Consider the following 20,196-nt stretch of genomic DNA (forward strand, 5'->3'; position numbering starts at 1 on the left):
CAAACTTCTGACCTCAGGTGATCTGCCCATCTCGACCTCCCAAAGTGCTGGGATTACAGGCGGGAGCCACTGCGCCTGGCCCCCGTCAACTGCTTTCATGTTTCTCTTTTCCTTGTGTCATCTGTGAGACTTGTGCTCTGTTCAGGGGAGATGAGTGGGCTTTGTCAGATTATAATTCATGAGGCATTAAAAGTGTTTACAGTTAATTCTCCCTGATGAATAGCCCCTTCCAAAGTCTGTTTTGGCTCTTGGCTCATTAAAAATTATAATTGTAGAAGTAGCAGTACGTTACTGAGATTTAGAAAACAGTTAACAGAAGAAGCCTCCCAAATCCTACCCTCCTCTAAAATCCTACTGTCCTAAAACAACTGTTATTTAAGAGATTGTTTGGTGACAAGGCGCTAAGTTCATTAAGGGGATTTACCATAGTGATCTGGGGATTCTAAGTCATGGATCTCAATTTTGGCTGTCAGAGCTGAACTCACAGGAGCTGGAAGATCATCAAAGAACCTTGCTGTCTTGCTTTGGCTTTCCCTGCGTCTCCCTGCAACCTAAAAGTATTTGAAGTACCAGCATTTGGTTTTTGCTTTTCAAATAATTTTTCTAATTTAGTGGTTAACAGTTTAATTGTTAATTTATATCTCTCTAATTGCTAATAGGGATGAAAAAATTTCCATATGTTTGATTTCTGTTTTGAATTGTATGTTTATATTTTTACCTGGTTTCTTTTTGGATGTGTATTTTTTTCTTTTTTTTTTTCTTTGAGACAGAGTCTCACTCTGTCGCCCAGGCTGAAGTACAGTGGCACAATCTTGGCTCACTGCAACCTCTGCCTCCCAGGTTCAAGTGATTCTTATGCCTTAGCCTCCCGGGTAGCTGGGGTGGCATGCGCCACCACACCTGGCTAATTTTTGTATTTTTGGTAGAGATGGAGTTTCGCCATAATGGCCAAACTGGTCTTGAACTCCTGGCCTCAAGTGATCCTCCTGCCTTGGCCTTTCAAAGTGCTAGGATTACAGGTGTGAGCCACTGCGCCTGGCCAATTTTTGTGTCTTTTGTGGAAATGGGGTTTTGTCATGTTGCCCAGGCTGATTGCAAACTCCTGAGCTCAAGCAGTCTATTGGATATTGATAGTTTTCTTATCATTTTTTCCAGGTCTCCCTCCCAATATTAAACATACAGAACAGTTGAAAGAGTGGTACAGTAAACACCCATGATCCCTTACCCTAGATTTAGCAGTTAGCATTTTGTCATACATTTTACATATGGATTTTTTTTTTTTTTTTTTTGCTGAACCATTGGCAAATCAGTCGCAGACATCCTGACGCTTCTGAATACCTCAGCATGTGTATGTGCTTTTAGTGTGATGACCCCTTAACCACTTACTTTTCCCATATTTGCTGTAAATATTTTTCCTAGTCTGTTGTTTACGTCCAACTCTGTTTTCTTATGTTTTTCAGAGGGTGACATGCCATGCCGTGCCAACATCCTGGTCACAGAGTTGTTTGACACAGAGCTGATCGGGGAGGGGGCGCTGCCCTCCTATGAGCACGCACACAGGCATCTCGTGGAGGTAGTGGACAGAGGGCTCCCTCAGACGTGTCTGTAGTCTCAGCCAGCTCACACAGCACTCACTCATGCACCGTGCTCCACACAGTCCAAGCCCTCAGCACCTCTCATGCACCTGGGACACCCCTCTATTCCTGGGGAGCTGTGGTTCTCCTCACTTGTGACTTTCGTGTCCCTTGAATGCCAAATCTTAATAGGTTAGAGTTGAAAAGCCAGAAACTATTTTCAAATTCAGTTCAGTTCAGCAAATATTCTCAGGAAGGTGATGTGAGCTGTCAATCCTGAGAAGTGATCAGGTGTTGGCTTGGCAGATGGAATATTTCTGATAGAGGAGAGCAGCATGCGCTAGACGTGAGACTGAATCGGTGCGGTGGCTCCGGAGCCTGCTTTGGATTTTGTGGTGTGTGGGAGGCAGGAGAGATGGGCTTAGCAACTGAGGTTAGAGAACTGGGCAGGGGCTAGATGGAGCGGGGCTTGGGGGCCATGCCCAGAGGGTAGCTGTCGTCTAGAAGGTGGGGTGGCATCGTTGGAGGATTTGAAGCAGAGGATTGATAGCAGATTTATGCAGGCAGACATGTGCAGGGCAGTTGGGGTATAGGGCTGGAGGTTGCGGGTGGGTTAAAAGGCTGTGGAGTCGTCCAGACGCTGTGGTGCAGTGGGCCTCAGCCAAGGGCCTGATAGGTGGTCCCAGGAGTTGGTGGTCCCTTAGGTGTAGGAGGTATTGATGCCAGGGTTTGGGTACCTCGGAGCACACGAAGAGGGGTAGCCTTGGGAAGGTTGGAAAGTGGTGAGGGCGATTCTTCTGGTTTAGACAGTTTGAGCTCTCTAAAGGTCAGCCAAGTAGAGAGGCCCAAGAGGCCCAGAGATGCATGGATTTAGTCAGTGAAGAGGGCGTGGTTGAGGTCACTCTGGAGAGTATGGAGGGAGAAGGTCTGGACCAGGGAGTCCCCTTGTGAGGTGGGGCAAAGGAAGCACAGCCTGGAGAATGAGGCGGGAGCGAGTCCAGTTACAGTGGCATTTCTCTACCAGAGCAAGGTTGGGAGACACCTCACGGGGAGGCCATTTGTGCTGCTAACCTTTTACCATGTCCAGAGCAACCCCCACAACAGAGAATCATTTGGTCCAAGAGGCTAGTGGTGTCATGGTGGTGAAAGCCACGTGGGTAGCAGCTGTGAGTGTGCTCTTGTCGGATCCCTGTTGCCTGGTGCATGGAGGATGTGGAGTGGATGCATGAGCTAGGAGGAAAGCTGGTCAAGGAGCCGGAGCCGCAGCCTGGGGGCTGAGTGCTCAGCAATGCCCAGCGGCGCCAGAAGGCTGGGCAGCTGAGTCGGCACCATGGTCCGTAGGGTTTTGCCACAAGGAGGCTCTTGTTTTGGTGCTGGGCAAGAGCGGCACTGAAGGGATGCTGAGCCCAGAGCCAGGATCACTGGCCAGCAGCAGGACTTGAAGCATTGAAGAGTGCCAGGTAGCCAGGAACTTAGCTGACATAAGTCATTTTAGGTACAGTGTGTATTCTTTTTGAAATCTAGTACCTTTTTTTTCCCTTTTCCAAGGGCATAGGGCTGAAAACAGTTCACTATTCTAATAGTATAAGGTGTTGGGCATTACTGAACCAACCTCATGTTAAGGAATAAACCTCTTTTGATCAGTGGGAATTACTGTGGGTCTGAGCACCTGATTTTTGTTTGGTTTTGTTTTTTAATATAAACTTAGGAAAATTGTGAGGCCGTGCCCCACAGAGCCACCGTCTATGCACAGCTGGTGGAGTCCAGGAGGATGTGGTCGTGGAACAAGCTGTTTCCCATCCGCGTGCAGACCAGCCTCGGAGAGCAGGTCATCGTCCCTCCTGTGGACCTGGAGAACTGCCCTGGCGCACCCTCTGTCTGTGACATTCAGCTGAACCAGGTGTCACCAGCCGACTTTACAGTCCTCAGTGATGTGCTGCCCATGTTCAGGTACCAAGGAGCCACCATAGGTGATGGCACTTTAAGACATTTGATGGAAGTTTGGTCTTAGGAAGTTCTTTTTGCGTGGGAAGGAAACCTAGCTGCTGTCACCTGCCTCGAAGGCAAGAGTCTTTGCAGCCAAATGTCATTGCCAGTGAGGTCACTGTAAAAGCTTAAAAAATGGGAGTGTGTGAGGTTAAACTCTGCTTACATTCTTGAATATTATTCCTCAGCATAGACTTCAGCAAGCAAGTCAGTAGCTCAGCAGCCTGCCATAGCAGGCAATTTGAACCTCTGACGTCTGGCCGAGCTCAGGTGGTTCTCTCGTGGTGGGACATTGAAATGGACCCTGAGGGGAAGATCAGGTGCACCACGGCCCCCTTCTGGGCACACTCAGACCCAGAGGAGATGCAGGTAAGAGGCAGCAGCCGAGCATGTGCCCTGTCAGGAAACTTGTTCACTGCTGTTCATGGGAAAGTAGCAGTTGAACCTCAGACCCATGAGAATTTAGAGACAGGAGGACTGTGTCAGAATCAAAGACAAAAGTTCTTAAAACACAAGCAAAGGCTAGCTGTAGTGAGGTAGCCTTTCCAGGGTGAGCTCATGGTCAGCACCCATGGACACAGTGGGCAACAGAGAAGGTGGCTTTCTTCTCCCCCTCATCATGATGAAGCTCTCCTTAGATGACCACCGCTCATCCCCTGAGTCATCCCAGGGGGCTCCCATCAGCTTGGAATAGAGAACTACAGCCTCACCTTCTGTGGCCTCGAAATCTACTTTCTCCACCCCGATAGAAAGTAGGCAGAGGACATGAAAGACAGAAAAGGAAATACAGATGACGGGGATAGTTGCCCACTCTCCCTCATAATAAGAGAAATGCAGTATTAGCTGTTCACAGCACCTGTGCTCCCAGCCTCTCAGGAGACTGAGACAGGAGGATTGCTTGAACCCAGAAAGTCGAGGCTACAGTGAGTCGTGATTGCATTACTGCACTCCAGCCTGGGCAATAAGATGAGACCCTGTCTCTTAAAAAAAAAGAGAGAGAAATGCAACTTTCAGCTGCAATGATATATCATTTTCACCTATTAGTGAATAAAGTTTAAACAGTTTGCAAGCACACTGTTGGTGAAGCTCAGGGAAAAAGCAGGAAAGCGAGTCATCAGAATGTCTCAGGTAGAAAGCAATGCTGCTTCCAGATGTGGGGCTGTGGCTGGATTTGCGTCTGTGCAGAATAGTTGTGTCCAGCCCTGGTTTAGTAGAAAAAGGCCAACCTAAAGGCCACTAGCAGGGATCAAGTCCGTTATCCTTTTAGTGGGTGAGGTGGCTCTCTGTGCACTGATGGGGGGCAAGCTTCAGGGTGGATTATTACCTGACACAAAAATAAAGGTGCAGAATGGTGTGTCGTGTGGCAGCACTGGTGTTAGTAAAAATAGGAATATGTGTGTTTATGAGTGGATAGTTGTCTGGTGTACATATAAGGATATCTTTGGAAGAATTCCCAGAAATTGGTAAAACTGACTGCATCTGGGAATGGGGACTGGAGGTTAGGGGTGGAAAGGAAACATATTTTTCACTATGTGTCCTTGTATATCTTTTGAATTTTCTGTTACGTGCTTGTGTTATTTACACCCCCATCCACCCTCCCTCACTGTCACACTCGGAGAAAGAGAAAGTGGGAAAGGTTTGTCATAATTGCCTAATGGGTTCTTCCCACCCACTGCTAGACAAAACCAATTCGCTGACACCATGGCTTTGCAATAAAGAGTTTAACTGACATAAAGCCAGCCACACCGCGTGGAAGACAGAGTTATTGCTCAAATCAGCCTCCCTGAAAATTCACAGGCTAGAGTTTTTTGTTCGTTTTGAGACGGAGTTTCATTCTTGTTGCCCAGGCTGGAGTGCAGTGGCGTGATAGCTCACTGCAACCTCCACCTCCTGGGTTCAAGCAATTCTCTTGCCTCAGCCTCCCAAGTAGGTGGGATTACAGGCATGCGCCACCACGCCTGGCTGATTTTGTATTTTTAGTAGAGATGGGGTTTCTCCATGTTGGCCAGGCTGGTCTCAAACTCCCGACCTCAGGTGATCCACTCCCCTGGCCTCCCAAGGTCCTGGGATTACAGGTGTGAGCCACGCGCCTGGCCCAGGCTAGGGTTTTTCAAGGATAGTTTGGAAGGCCAGGGAGTCCACTTCTGGGTGGAGTCATGAGACAGAAATGTAAAAACCCAAAAAGACATTTCAAAGGGTCAATCTTAGGTTCTACAAGGGTGGTGGTATCTGCAGGAGGAGTCAGGGAAGGTTGTAGATCTTGTGACCTAATAATGGCTTCACCCTAGCAGAATTCAGCCTCTTCGCATGCTCGTAACCTGATGATCTTTCATTAAGTTTAAGTTTAATTTTGGGGAAGGGCGGTTATCATTTAAAGTATTAATCGACTGGGCTCGGTGGCTGACGCTTGTAATCCCAACACTTTGGGAGGCCCAGATGATTGGATCATTTGAGGTCAGGAGTTCGAGACCATCCTGACCAACATGGAGAAACCCCACTTCTACTAAAAATACAAAAATTAGCTGGATGTGATGGTGCGTGCCTATAATCCCAGCTACTCAGGAGGCTGAGGCAGGAGAATTGCTTGAACCCATGAGATGGGAGGTTGAAGTGAGCTGAGATCATGCCACTGCACTCAAACCTGGGTGGCAGAGTGAGACGAATAAAAAATAAACTATTAACCAAATGTCTCCCAAAGTTAGCTTGGCCCAGACCCAGGAATGATTAAGGGCAGTTTGGACGTTAAAGCGAGATGGGGTTGGTAAGTTGAGATGTCTTTCACTGTCGTAATTCTCTCACTGTGTTTTGCAAAGACAGTTTTGAATAGAACCTGTCTCTACCCAGGAGCACGTTAGGCACCATCCTTTGTTCATGGTCCAGCCTGCCTGGCCTTAACCACTGGCTTTGTTTTAAATGCCCACCTGCTGGTTCTAGGTGGCCATAACATTGACTTCCTGGAAGGCTTTAGCAGCTTCCCCTACTCCATTCCCAGAATTACTGTGTAGGCCGAAGGGTCGTGACTGCTGGGGGATTGCTGTCAATCAGTGTACCCGTTCCGACAGCAGCATGTGAGACTAAGAAGTATGTGAGCTTTAGAAGTATGTGAGCTTCTTAGCCTCCCCTCCACCTTCCAGGTGCCTGGCCCCGGGTGGGTGTGTGTCCAGCCAGGCCGTGCCAGCTTCCCTCTGCAGGCTGTGTGTGTGTGTGTCACTCTGAATTCACCCACAGAGTTGAGATTGGCATTGCACCACATTCTTCCTAAGACTGTGTTGCAGAATTAGCATAAGAATAATGTTAAAATGTTAGGACTTTTGGCCCGTGGCTTGCTTCTGTAATCCCAGCACTTTTGGAGGCCAAGGCGGGTGGATCATCTGAGGTCAGGAGTTCAAGACCAGCCTGGCCAACATGGTGAAACCCCGTCTGTACTAAAAATACAAAAAAATTAGTTGGACATGGTGACAGGCACCTGTAATCCCAGCTACTTGGGAGTCTGAGGCAGGAGAATCGCTTGAACCCGGGAGGTGGAGGTTGCAGTGAGCCGAGACTGCACCATTGCACTCCAGCCTGGGCAACAAGAGCGAAACTCTGTCTCAAAAAAAAAAAAAAGTTAGTATTTTTAATTTGCGTGTCTTCAGAACACTACTATGTATTTTTTCTCCTTGAATCCTCTTAGTAGACAAATCAGGTAACCACAACCGTAGCCAACCCGGAACTCAGCAGGCTCCAGGGATTAGAGCAGGGCCTTGTGTCCAGGAGCAGTAGAATGGGTCCTGCCCCTGGTCTCTTGACTGTGGGTCTTGTGTTGTTTCTCTACCAGCGTTGACTTTTGGATTGGAAATTTGAAAGCTGCTAATGAATCTCCCTCATGAATTCATCAAACTGCTTTGATCCTAAGTATATTTAGCTTGTCCCACCTTGGCACAGTGGGTTCTGTCACCAGCTGTTCAGCGTTAGGACCTAGGAAGTCCCTGTGGTGGGAACCTGGGAAGGATATGATGACAGTGCAGTGCCATGGGAGCCTAGGAGGGGTTGGGAAAGAGTTCTCCTGTCTTCTTCACATACATTTGCATAGTGTGGGAATGAATAAAAGGTTTAAAAGAACCTGTGTTATTCCTGTTACTGTTTATTTTTCCAGAACATATCTGGTCAGATTTTCATTTTCTAGTTTTTATGTTCAAGTAGGCGTCTTAAATGCATGGGAATATCATTCTCTGCCTTTTTGTTAAATTCAAGACCAGGCAGGTGGGCACGTTCCTTACCTGTGCTCTTGGAGTCCCACAGGGCAAAGTTTTTCTTAGTTCCTGAAGGTGATGGAATGAGCGGGCAGTTGTCTCATCAGAGTTGAGCCCGGCATCTCCTGTTTTTGTTCGTTAGAGACAGGGTCTTGCTCTATTGCTCAAGTTGGATTGTAGTGGCACCTCTTAGCTCACTGCAGCTGTGAACTCCTGGGCACAAGCGATCCTCCCACCTCAGCCTCCTGAGTAGCTGGGACTACAGGCATGTGCCACCATGTCTGGCTAATTTTGTGTTTTTTGTCGAAATGGGGGTCACTGGTATGTTACCCAGGCTGGTCCCATACGCCTGGCCTCAAGCGATTCGCCAGTCTTGGCCTCCCAAATTGTTGGATTTACAGGCGTGAGCCACCGTGTCCAGCTGGCATCTACTTTTTAGGACAGTTCTTCCTTTTTCAAAAAGAAGCTTAACAATTATGAGAGAAATAAACCTCATTATATAAAATAAAAATATCACTCATGGTCCTCCCTTTCACTCAAAATAGCTCCCTTTCTTTGGTCCCTCTCCAAATGCGTGGGCGTCATCGGTGCTCCTCTCTGTTCCGGGCCTTCAGCAGCAGCGTTTAAGATGTCTGTCCGTATTCTGCACGAGGGCTTATATCCCGTTCTGAGCCCTGGCCATTTGGGTCGGTTCCAGTTTTTGCTGATATAAATAATTCTGTGATTTGCATTTTTATGGGAATATAACTCTTTTCTTTTTTTTTTTTTTGTTTGGGTTTTCTTAGGATAAAATCCTGTATGTGGGCTTTGTAGTAAGGACTAGCACAGCCTATTAAAAATTGGCTCTGGATCATTGTCAACCATGTTTCACAATTTAGAATCTTTGGTTATTTAAATACTTCAATTTAATTCAAAGAATAAGCCAAAACCTTTTTGTATTTTCCCAACTTTCTATTTTGAAAAATTATCAATCTACAGAATAAGTGAAAATGAACACTGATAGTCCCTTTATTAATTTAAATTTACCAGTTAACGTTTGCCACACCTGCTTTGTCTTTGTCTTCTGCCTCTCCCTGCATCTCTCTCTACACACACACAGACACACACACATGCACACGCTCGTGCAGTTTTTTGCAAAATCATTTGAAAATAAGTTGCAGACATCTGACACTTTACTTTTAAATACCTCAACACATATCTCCCAAGAATGAAAACAGTCTGCAACATAAACGAACCACATGATCACACCTAAGAAAAACAGTGGTTCCATAGTATCATCTAACATATGGTTCAAAATAAAATTTCTCTGTCTCCAAAAGTCCTTGATAGCTTTTGTTTCCTCAGTCTACGATCCAGTTAGGTGTAGTGCATTGCATTTGACTGTTCTGTAAATTCCGAGTATGTTAAAGCCTTTGGAGTGTGCGCCATGGGACTATTCCGAAAAGATTCCCCTCAAACCACGAGGTTTAAACCATTGTTTTTTCCTTCAAATGAAACATGTGGCACAGCCCTGCATGTTGAAGAGAGAGCTTTGGTGCTCCTCTGATGGGATGGGGACTGGAGCCTGCACTTGTCCCTTCCCCTGAGCCACTCAGGCAGATTGCTGCCCTTGGCCACACTATGTCTTCGTAAAGCCAGCAGGGTTCCCACAAACTTTTGGTCCACTGGCCTCTGAGTTTAGAGTTTGTTTCTTTATCTCCTTGGCCACGGTAGCCAGCTGCAGTCTACATTGTGGACGCCTGAAAACTGGCAGTTCTCTGGCATTTGGCTCCTGGATTTGCTCATGCTGCGGCATGTTGACAGCTGACTCTGTTCCCCGTTTCAGTGGCGGGACCACTGGATGCAGTGTGTGTACTTCCTGCCACAAGAGGAGCCTGTGGTGCAGGGCTCAGCGCTCTGCCTGGTAGCCCACCACGATGACTACTGCGTGTGGTACAGCCTGCAGAGGACCAGGTGCGCCGAGCCTCGCTGGGGTGGAGGATGAGCCTCTGAAACTTGTATGTAAATTCCCCATTTACAGACCCTCTGGAGGTGCCATTGGGTTGATTTGTGTCTAGACAGAATAATATAAGAACAAAGATTTGTGACCAATGTGTCAGTGCCCATTCGTATGTGCCCAGGAGAGGCTGTCCTGGGTTGCTGGAATCTGTTTAGAGCAGATGCGTAGGAAAAGTCTGGAATTAGCGGGTGCTGTAACCTCTCATGCCTACTGGAGACCAGTGTCCAGATTCATGCCCTCTAGAGACCTGTGGAGGCGCTCACAGCCCATGTCTGTCTGTTCATCTCCTGGCCTAGTCCTGAAAAGAATGAGAGAGTCCACCAGATGCGCCCCGTGTGCGACTGCCAGGCTCACCTGCTCTGGAACCGGCCTCGGTTTGGAGAGATCAATGATCAGGACAGAACTGATCGATACATCCAGGCTCTGAGCACCGTAAGTGTCCAGCCCCTTGGCTGGTTGTGGGGGATAAGGGAAAAAGAAGTTTGTCCCATGAGCCCCAGCACTCTGCTTATGATTTGCTAATTTTCTTTCCTGTGTCCTCTTGTCTCTGAATGGCTTCAGCGAGCGCCTTCTGGGGTGGGCACTACAGCAGAAAGCTGGAGAGCCTGGGGCTACTCTCTGCTCTACTGGGAGAGCCTCTGGCTGGGCTCCTGCTGGATGCCTTTGCCTTGTCAGGCACAGTCGTTACTGTGGGTGGTCGCAGTGGATTCGGCCACCCCTCTCCTCTTTTCATGTGTTGCCACATTTCTCCAATTTTCTAAAGTGTAGGTCTGATCATGTGACTCTCCTGCCTGAAAATCTTGGCTCCCTGCTACCTGTAGCAGGAGACTCGGCCTGGGGATTACAGATGGGGCTTAGAGGGAGGGTCACCTGAGGCCCTTGGGGGTGTGTACAGAAATAAGTGTACATGTGTGCATTCTGGAGGATGGGGGAGGATCCAAGCCATCCTGAGTTTCTCTCAGAGGGATCTGTCACCCAGAAAGGCATCCCTGCCTTTGGGAGTCAGTTGTGAACCCTCGAGCCTTGGAGGCTCTTAGCTGTCTGTGCTGTCACCAGACAGGGAAGAAGCCTGTTGTCATGGACTGGGAGGTGGCCTGCACGTGGGGCAGGCCTTCAGTGGGGCCTCTAGGCTGGGTTGAGGAGTGTCTTTTCTGACAGTGGGGACAAGTGGGGAGACATAAGCAAGGCGGGCGTGTTTGAGGCTGGGGATGGTTACTGCATGAGGACACAGGGGCATGGCCCGAGGTCTGGGCAAGTGGAGTGAGAAGGGAAACATTTCTGACAGCTTGCCAACAGGAATCTTCTGGCAAACTGGAGGAAGCCCTGTGCTGAGATTGCCCGTTCCCCGCAGGTGCTGAAGCCAGACAGCGTGTGCCTGTGTGTCAGCGATGGCAGCCTGCTCTCCGTGCTGGCCCATCACCTGGGGGTGGAGCAGGTACAGCCGTGCACCCTTGTCAGCCTCCTGAGGTGGGCTCGTGAGTTAGGGCGTTGTGTGGTCCGGGTGCACAATTCTGTGATCAAGGCTCTTTGCAAGGGCCACTGTCGTGGGTGCAGCATGCTCGGGTCAGGGGGCTGGGGTTTATTGCCTGTGCGTGCAGGCAGGCGTCAGGCTGCCGAGCTGGTGCTCAGGCTGCCCCAGGGAGGGAGTGAGTGCAGGGAGGGTTGTTCAGGTGTGTCCTCTGCCTTGGGATGGTCTTGTCGCATTTTAATCTTTAATTTCTTCTCTGTTAAGTGAATATCTTACAACTAATAGCGTGGTGTTCCCTTTAGGTATTTACAGTCGAGAGCTCAGCAGCTTCTCACAAACTGTTGAGAAAAGTAAGTGAGAATTGTTGTTGCTACAATAGGAGAGGACCTGTGGGATCTGGGTTGATGGCTTTGAAGTGGCATTGGCCCGGGGGAACGAAGGAGTGGCAGCTCACTTGCACCCCTGTGTTGTCTTGGCTGCTGCCTGGAGAGCAGCCAAAGGCCTTGGGGGCTGTCACTGAAATTAGAGGCAGGCATTTGCACTCTGCTTTGTTTTTTTGTGTCTGAAGTTGAGGCTTTTCTCCTCACTTCACATAAAGCTCCTGTTGCCGTAGAACTGAGTGTAGGGTGTGTTTCTGGGACATCCGTGCCGAGGGAGCCAGTGCTCACAGCCTGATGGGAGATGCCATTTCTCTCCCTGGCCAGTAACTGGTTTCATTTCCTCTCCAAAGGGGAACCCCCTTCACCAGAACTACAGGCTCGCACTGAGTCCTGGTGTGCGCGGGCGGGAGAAATTTCTTCTGCTTTCATCACATTCTGCTCCTGATCTCATCTGTGGTCTATAGGATGCCCCCCAAGGAGAGAATTTCCACAAAGCAGATAAAAGTGGTGCTCCAGAACTATTTGCTAGAAAATTCAAAGCGGAGAATGCAACTTTGAGAGATTTTTTTTCCTGACAAAAACAATAGTATGAATACAGTAACTTTACGGTTTTCTTTCTAAGATCTTCAAGGCTAACCACTTGGAAGATAAAATTAACCTCATAGAGAAACGGCCGGAATTATTAACAAGTGAGGACCTGAAGGACAGAAAGGTGAGTAGCGGGAGCCTTTTGGCCGCGCTGGGCTGTGTTAGGGTAGGCAGCATGGCACTGAGGTAGCCCAGGCCCCACCCCATCCTTGGGATCTCACGGTGGGTCCTCCACGTAACCTTACCTCCTAGGAGCTCCCACTGTCGAGGCTTTCATCGAGCTGCCTGGTGAGCAGATGGTTGCACTGCTCCTTTTTTTTTGGAAGACGGGGTCTTGCACTATCGCCCAGGCTGGAGTGCAGTGGCACGATCTTGGCTCACTGCAACCTCGACCTTCCAGCCTCAAGCGATCCTCCCACCTCTCCTGAGAAGCTGGGACTATAGGCATATGCCATTACGCCCGGCTAATCTTTGTATTTTTTGTAGAGTCAGGGTTTCATCATGTGGCCCAGGCTGATCTTAAACTCCTGGGCTCATGCGATCTGCCAGCCTCAGCATCCCAAAGTGCTGGGATTACAGGTGTGAGCCACCACACCTGGCTGTACTGCTCTTAGCTCACCCTCATCTCTGCTCCTTCAGGTCAGGACAGAGCCTCTCTCTTAGCTTTCCTAGGAGCAGAGCGTGTCCTTTCCTCTCCATCGCACTCCTGTCTTCACTCCCCGTCCACGGCTTCCTGCTGCAGTCAGGCTTCCAGGCCCTGAAACTGCTTCTACCAGCAACCTCGTCGTTACTCCCATGGTCTCCCTGCAGGCTTCATCTACTCTACCTGCTTGTCCTTGTGACCTGGGACTTCTTCCTGTCCTGGGGAAGTCTCTTTCCGCTCACCTTCCTGACTGTCCTTCCCTTGCGCTGCTCCGTGGCAGTCTCCCCGTGTCCCCCACTTCCCTCTACTGCATCCTCTCTGGTAATCCTGTTCCTTCTCATGTGTGAGTCAGTGACCATCAGAGCCGGCCTTCACTCGTTGCAGTTTTGGATTCAAATCTCATGTCCAGCTGCTGTCCTGTCACTTTTCCTTGGATATCCCACAAACCAGACTCATCTAAAGCAGAGCTGTCATCATTCATCTTTCCTGCCAGTCTTTTTTTTAAATAACAGGTTTATTGAGATGTAGTTGACATACCACAAAATTAATGCATTTCAAGTATACAGTTCAGTGATTTTTTAAGTAAATGTATGGAGTTAAACAACCATCACCCAGTCTCATTTAGAACATTTCCAGGCCAGGCATGGTGGCACATGCCTGTAATCCCAGAACTTTGGGAGGCCAAGGTGGGAGGATCGCTTGGACCCAGGAGTTCAAGACCAATCTGGGCAACATAGGGAGACCCTGTCTCTGTAAAAAAAAAAAAAAAAGAGAAAAAAAGAAAAATGAACCCAGAGTGGTGGCATGTGCCTGTAGTCCCAGGAGGCTGAGGTGGGTGACGTGGGATGATCACCTGAGCCCAGGAGTTGGAGGCTGCAGTGAGCCATTCTTATGGCAGAGCACTACATCGTGGCTGACAGAGTGATATCTTGTCTCTAAAAAAAAATTGGAATGAAAAGAGAACATTTCTGTTACCTCCCAAATTCCCGGGAGCCTGTTGATAGTCAGCATGCTCATGCCCCAGGCCTGGCAGCCACTGGTCTGGTTTCTGTCTCCAGTGTGTGCCTCTTCTGGCTTTTCTGAAAAGTGAGGTACACAGTGTGTGGTCTTGCGAGTCTGGCTCCTTTCACTGAGCATAATATCTTTGAGGTTCCCCCATTTCGTTCTTTTTAAGGCTGCATAGCATTCCGTGGCGTGGCTGTCCATTCACCTGCTTATCGACAGTTGGATTGTGTCCAGTTTCTGGCCACTTTGAATAAGGCTTCCGTGAACATGGGTTCACCGGTCTTAGGATATGGGTCCTCAGTTCTCTTACGCAGATGCCTTGGTGTGGATTGCTGGGTCGTGTGGTAGTTACGGTCAACTTTTTAAGCAGCTGCTGAACTGTTGTTCGAAGTGGCTGTCCATTTGACATCGCCATCGGTAACGTGTGAGGGTCCAGGTTCTCAGATCCTCACCAGCACTTGGCATTGGCTTGTTTTAGCATAACCATTTTAGTGGCAGTGTGGTGATGTCTCCGCATAGTTTTAATTTGTATTTGCCTAATGACTGATGATGGTGAGCATCATTTCGTGTGCTTATGTCTTGCTTGGTGAAATGTCTATTCAAGCCTTTTGCCCATTTTAAAAATAACAGTTTTATTGAGATATAATTCACACACCTTACGATTCACTCAGTGATTTTTGTGTATTCATAAGGTTGTGTAACCACCGCCACATCAGTTTAAGAACCCTTTCGTTACCCATTGGCAGTCACGCACCGTTTGTCTGCAGTCCCCCAGCCCGGGGCACCCGCTCTCCTCCTTTCTGTCTTTAGCTTGCCCGTTCCGGGCGTCTCGTGTGAATGGAATCAGACAGTGTGTGGTCTTCCGTGGCTGGCCTCTCATACGGCTTCATGTTTTCAGGGCTCATCCGTGTCGTAGCCTGAATCAATACCTCATTTCTCTTTCTTAATAAGATTCCATTGTGTGGATAGACCCTGTTATTTATCTGTTCATCAGCTGGTGGACATTTGGGTGGCTCCTACTTTGAGGCTGTTGTGAGTAATGCTGCTATAAATATTCATCCACAAGTCACCTTTTTTCTCCCTCATAGATGAGGGCGTAGGAGATGATTCTGAAAGCCATTGCGTGGTGTACCGGTAGACCGGGTCGTGTTGAATTGGAATGGTGGGAATGGGTGTTCTTGCCTTGTTCCTGATGCTGTGGCGGGGGGAGGCCAGGAAGCACTCAGGGCAGCCCTTTCTGTCTCCCAGCGTTTCCCGCTGCATCTCCATCATCTCTGACTGGCCCCACTTTGGTGCCTGTTTGCTTGGGTCTGCCCGGGGTCGGCTGCCTCACCCTCTGCCACCCCTTCCTCTCCTCCCACCCTGCAGTCTCCATTTCTTGCCTGGACTGTTTCTGCACTCTCCCAGGTCGCCTCCGTCCCGAGCACCAGCAGATTCCCTTCCACACTTCATGGTCCTCAGCAGGATCTTCTAAATCACATTCCTTCTGATTTTGAACCCCTCATGAAAGCTTTTAGTGACACCCACCACCCCCGCCGCTGCCGCCTCCAGGATGAGTCCAGCCCCTTATCCTGTCCTGGCTCCTGTCCAGCTCCACACCCTCACCTTGGGGGATCTTGCTGTCTCCTGGCCTCACTCTTGCCCCTGCTGCTCCTCCCTTGGCCATTCAGGCTCCTTGCCATGCATTTGTTCATTTATTCACAAATGTTCACGGAACATCTGGTCATGGCACTGGCCCACTGCTGGGGATGCTGGGCCGCCAGTCCCTGCTCTTGTGGTGCTCAGAGCCTGGGGAGGGAGACGGAGTAAGTCCTGAGATAAAGTGTCCAGTGAGGGTTGACAGGATGCCACTCCGGAAGCCCCTCTGGCACATTTATTTCTGGGGTCCCTCCATGAGCCCCTTCCTTGCTTTTTTCTGTCGCATGGGGTCAGCTGCACTTTGTCTGCTTCCCTCTTCCACTCTGCTCTCCTGAGCAGGGGACTCATATCTGGTTGTATTCTTTAAAGCCTCCAGGGCAGGTACAGAGCGCCTTGCTGCCTTGCTTTTTGACTGAGGGAGAGAGGGACTGAGGGAGGGAGGGAATGAGTGACTGAATGAGTGAGTGACTGAGGGAGGGAGGGAGTGACTGAGTGGCCTATTGCTCCCTGTTCCTGTGAATGCTCCTGACACCTCCTGACACATGGGCCCTGCTTCTCGCCCTGCTCACCAGGTCTCTCTCCTCCTGGGCGAGCCATTCTTCACTACCAGCCTGCTGCCCTGGCACAACCTCTACTTCTGGTACGTGCGGACCGCTGTGGACCGGCACCTGGGGCCAGGCGCCGTGGTGATGCCCCAGGCGGCCTCGCTGCACGCTGTCATTGTGGAGTTCAGGGTAGGCCACCCGGGGGTGTTGCAGAAAAAAGCAGAGGAGGCAGGTGGGGAACCTTGTTTTCTTGCAGGAAACTTGGGCGCCTGTAGAGCAACTCGGGCCTTGATGATTGGAACTTGTGTTTTCTTTCTGTGTCAGCACACTGTGGGGTTGAATAGAAGATGCTTGCCTTTTTAAAAATGCGATAATTTGACATATGAAATGGAAATGGCTGAGTGTTGTCGTTTTACAATTGTGGCTTATCAGAATAATTAAAAAATATAAATTAAACATTTCAGAAGCCGTGCCGTGTGGCCTGCTCTGCTCTCATTAAGAGCCGAGGCTTTAGTTGTTAAAAGCATTTTGAGATGGGAGAGTCAGCTGCTTTATGCAAGAAAAAATGGAAAAGCTTCCTTTTAATTTTCTCATCAAAGCAGAACCGCAGTCACAAAGTCATTTTGGGAAGGGCAGTTTTATTAAAAGGATTTCGAAAAGCTTTACCCTGGATGGAGAGCGTATCTCGTTTGGTGAGAGTGGTTTTCTCTCTTAGCTTAGTGGCTCCATCACAAATTCTGGGCATTTCTCCTGTGTTACTTGTTTACCTAATCAGATTTCCACATGAATACTGGTTTTCATGGCCAAAGAGGGGATGTCATGATCCATGCGTGTGACCAGGAGGAAGGGAGGGAAGACCATGTGGCCTGAGTGTCCTCTGGATTCCTCTTGGCAGGGCCTTTTTCTTTCCCCGGCATCCTTGTGAACTGGAGATGATGCTGGGGAGAGAATTGGCTTACAGATTTCTTCCTGAAGAAATGGTATTCAGGATGGCCCGGATAGGCGTGTGCAGTCCCCAGCCTGGTAGCTTTGGCTGACTGTCCCTTAAAGGAGAGGACTCAGGTGTCATGTCGGAGCTTGCAGGTTCCCGCCCAACCCAGTCTGTAACAGAAACCGCTGTGGATCTTTGTTCTCTCTGAGCCCCTTCATGCTTGGGGGTCTCTTTCAGGTGTGCAGGGAACAGCAAGATGTGCCTCTTGTTCTTGCTGCCGCAGTTCCCTGTGCCCTGGCGGGCGGGTGTGGACGGGGCTGCTCCTTCCTCACAGGACCTGTGGCGGATCCGGAGCCCCTGTGGTGACTGCGAAGGCTTCGATGTGCACGTCATGGACGACATGATTAAGGTAGGCAGGGCCACACTGCGCAGTCCCACCCACCTGCTCCTGTGGCACAGGCCTCTGACAGGGTCCTGGCTTGGGCAGCACGGGCTCTTCTGTTGGGGGCAGTGAGGTCAGGTGCTGCCATTTTGTGTGGTTCACCATGAGCATTGCTTGGTACCAGCCCTGTTCTTGGCTCCGTGCTGTCACCCTGAGTCGGAATCTCCACTGGGCCCGCACGTCCTGTCATTGGAACTACCCCCGCCAGTGCCAGCAGCTTGTTTCCTGTTGGGGCAGCCTTTCCAAAAACAGTCTGGGAACCTTCTTAAGCAGTCATTTCCACAGTGGGGGCTCCGTTCCCGGGGAGGGGTACCTGAGGAGTGTCCCACAGGTTATGTACATGGTGTAGGGGTTGGCAGCGCCCTGAACAGTAGTAACTGGGCCTACGTTCCCCAGAATCATGGGCCGTCCTGACAGTGCCAGTGGTTCTTGGATTCGTGGGGACTGAAGCTGAGAGTCCTGTTCCATCCATGTGAGAGGGGCAGGGTGAGGAGCATGGGCCGTGCTGTGTATTAAGGAAGTGCACGTGGCTCCTGCTTGTCATCCCAGCACTCTGGGAAGCTGAGGCAGGTGGATTGCTTGAGCCCAGAAGTTCGAGACCAGCCTCAGCAATATAGCAAGACCCTGTGTCTACAAAAAAGCTAGGCTTGGTAGTGCCCACCTGTATTCAGAGCTACTCAGGAGGCTACGGTGGGAGGATGGCTTTAGCCTGGGAGGTCGAGGCTGCAGTGAGCTACGTTTGCGCCACTGCCTCCGGGCTGGGTGAGAGAGGAAGACCCTGTCTCAAAAAAAAGAAATCTCATGGACACCGGAGGAGCGGGAAGCAGCGGCAGCCCCGCAGCAGCAGCTGTGCATGGGGAGGTGGGGCTTTTCTGCTGCTGCTCACCTTTCTATTCACATTTTCCCACAGTGAACATGGATTGCCTGTGTGTGAACACTTTTAAGTAAATTAAACCTAGTGGATATTTTCAGTTTGCATCTTGCCTGCCCCTCACAGCAGATCACTGTTCCATGCTTCTAGAAATCTCCTTCGTGCTGAGCCCTACATGCTCTGGATCCATGTGCTGTATTCCTCCCTTGGGCCCCTGCTCTTGGCCTGCCCAGCCTGGCTGTCCCTGTCCCCTCTTGGTGATGCAGTTCTGCCACTCTGGTCCTGGGTCAGCGTCTGTCTCTTGTGTGCTCGGGCAGATGGCCGAGAGTGGTGGGTATCCCACAGTGGGGCGCCAGGCATTTTTTAATGCTTTCCAAATCCACCCGCCCTTCCCCACCCTCAGCCTGGCCCTTCCGGTGCCCTGTCTTAGACCTGGTGCCACTTTACACGACCAGCCAGGCCCGGGCCCTGGACTCCTCCCTCGCGAGTGCTCCCGTCCCCTGCCGTTGGTCTTCGTGCTCCCGGTGAGCCTCCAACCCCAGCTGTCCCCCGACTGCTGCCGTCCTGGTTTGGGCCCCTCCTGCTCTGGCCGTCCTCCACAAGGAGCCCACATGAACTTGTAGATCTGAGTCTGGCCACATCCCCAGTGCAGGAATGCCCTGGATAGCTCCCCACGCCACCCCTGCAGAGTGGCCCAGCTGGCCTGGATGCCCTGGCCTGCTCTCGTGGCTTAGCTCTATCCACAAGGCCCCCTCTGGCCGTTCTGCCGGCTCCCATTTGACTGTTGGCTCCCCTCCTCCAGGCAGCTTTCTGCATCCCTCCTGGATGCAGGTGCCCCCAACCTGCCACCAGGCACCGGGGCTGTACTGTCACACATTTATCCCTCCCCATGGCCTGGGGCCCACCTGTCAGGGCCACCCAGCTGTGGTGGTCACCAAGTTTCTAGGTGCTGGGTGTTCTCACCAGTGATGTAGACATGTGGTCCTCAGAACAGCTTGAGACAGGCGGCACCACCCCATCTTAAAAATCCAGAGAGCGAGGGCTCAGAGCCAGAGGTGCCTGGGGAGCCACTGATGAGACAGGAGTGGCAGAGACAGGGAGCCGCTGGTCTGCTGGGCGCTCGGCATCTTTATGGGAGAACACACACCCCTTGTGACTGCAGTCAGTGGGAGCCAAGCCGGGGAGGGGTCCCTCTGTCTGGCTGCCGGCCTGTCTCTGCAGCCCCCAGGCCCCTTTCTGTTCGCAGCGTGCCCTGGACTTCAGGGAGAGCAGGGAGGCTGAGCCCCACCCACTGTGGGAGTACCCGTGCCGCAGCCTCTCAGAGCCCCAGCAGATCCTGGCCTTTGACTTCCGGCAGCTGGTGCCCCCACGGCCCCTGTGTGCCGAGGGCACCATGGAGCTCAGGAGGTGGGTGTAGGGAGGGCCCAGGGGGCAGGGAGGGGCTGCTGCTTGCCCTTGGAGTTCTCACCCCCATGGTGAGCACAGCTGGCCTGGGAGACGCTGACACGTGGATGGGGTATTCGTCCTTCCCACGACCTCGCCCTTCCCTGTCAGAGTGGTCCTACATGTGTGGTGGTTCCCACGGTCCCATGTGTGCCAGTCGGCGGGGGGAGCCAGGGAGGGCTCTGCTCACTCCCCACAGCTGAGGCTCCCTTATTGGATCACACCTCAGAAAGATGGGAGCTTAGTTCCTGTGGTCACCGATGCACCGTTTTCCTGAACCCTCCTGGGAGCTGAAGCAGGTCAGGGTCAGGGAGTGCTGCTGGCATCCAGGCACGGGCAGCCCTGTCCCACTCCAGCCCTCACCCCACTCTCGCCCGAGGAGTGACTTCTTCCCCGGAAGCACCTCCCAACTCAGGACATGCAGAAGCACCTCCCAACTCAGGACATGCAG

At 50.8% G+C, this 20,196-nt stretch overlaps 1 protein-coding gene across 8 annotated transcripts in view; it reads left to right on the forward strand.

Moving 5' to 3' along the window:
• The window catches only part of PRMT7 (protein arginine methyltransferase 7), a 49,026-nt gene that overhangs the window by 26,596 nt on the left and 2,234 nt on the right, over positions 1 to 20,196 (forward strand). For 3 of the 8 annotated variants that reach the window (XM_023210245.2, XM_023210249.2, XM_023210252.1), the window contains 11 exons: positions 1,461 to 1,573; positions 3,283 to 3,524; positions 3,749 to 3,929; positions 9,618 to 9,745; positions 10,088 to 10,223; positions 11,077 to 11,226; positions 11,562 to 11,609; positions 12,262 to 12,351; positions 16,086 to 16,247; positions 17,324 to 17,398; positions 19,549 to 19,709. In XM_023210245.2, coding sequence (XP_023066013.1) covers positions 1,461 to 1,573; positions 3,283 to 3,524; positions 3,749 to 3,929; positions 9,618 to 9,745; positions 10,088 to 10,223; positions 11,077 to 11,226; positions 11,562 to 11,609; positions 12,262 to 12,351; positions 16,086 to 16,247; positions 17,324 to 17,398; positions 19,549 to 19,709 — 1,486 coding nt within the window. Of the gene's footprint in view, positions 1 to 1,460; positions 1,574 to 3,282; positions 3,525 to 3,748; positions 3,930 to 9,617; positions 9,746 to 10,087; positions 10,224 to 11,076; positions 11,227 to 11,561; positions 11,610 to 12,261; positions 12,352 to 16,085; positions 16,248 to 17,323; positions 17,399 to 18,452; positions 18,633 to 19,548; positions 19,710 to 20,196 lie in introns of those variants that run through there. The other 5 variants (XM_023210247.2, XM_023210248.2, XM_023210251.2 and 2 more) reach the window with 3 other exon arrangements.

Source organism: Piliocolobus tephrosceles, chromosome 17 (genome assembly GCF_002776525.5).
Source record: "Piliocolobus tephrosceles isolate RC106 chromosome 17, ASM277652v3, whole genome shotgun sequence".
Lineage (NCBI taxonomy): Eukaryota > Metazoa > Chordata > Mammalia > Primates > Cercopithecidae > Piliocolobus > Piliocolobus tephrosceles.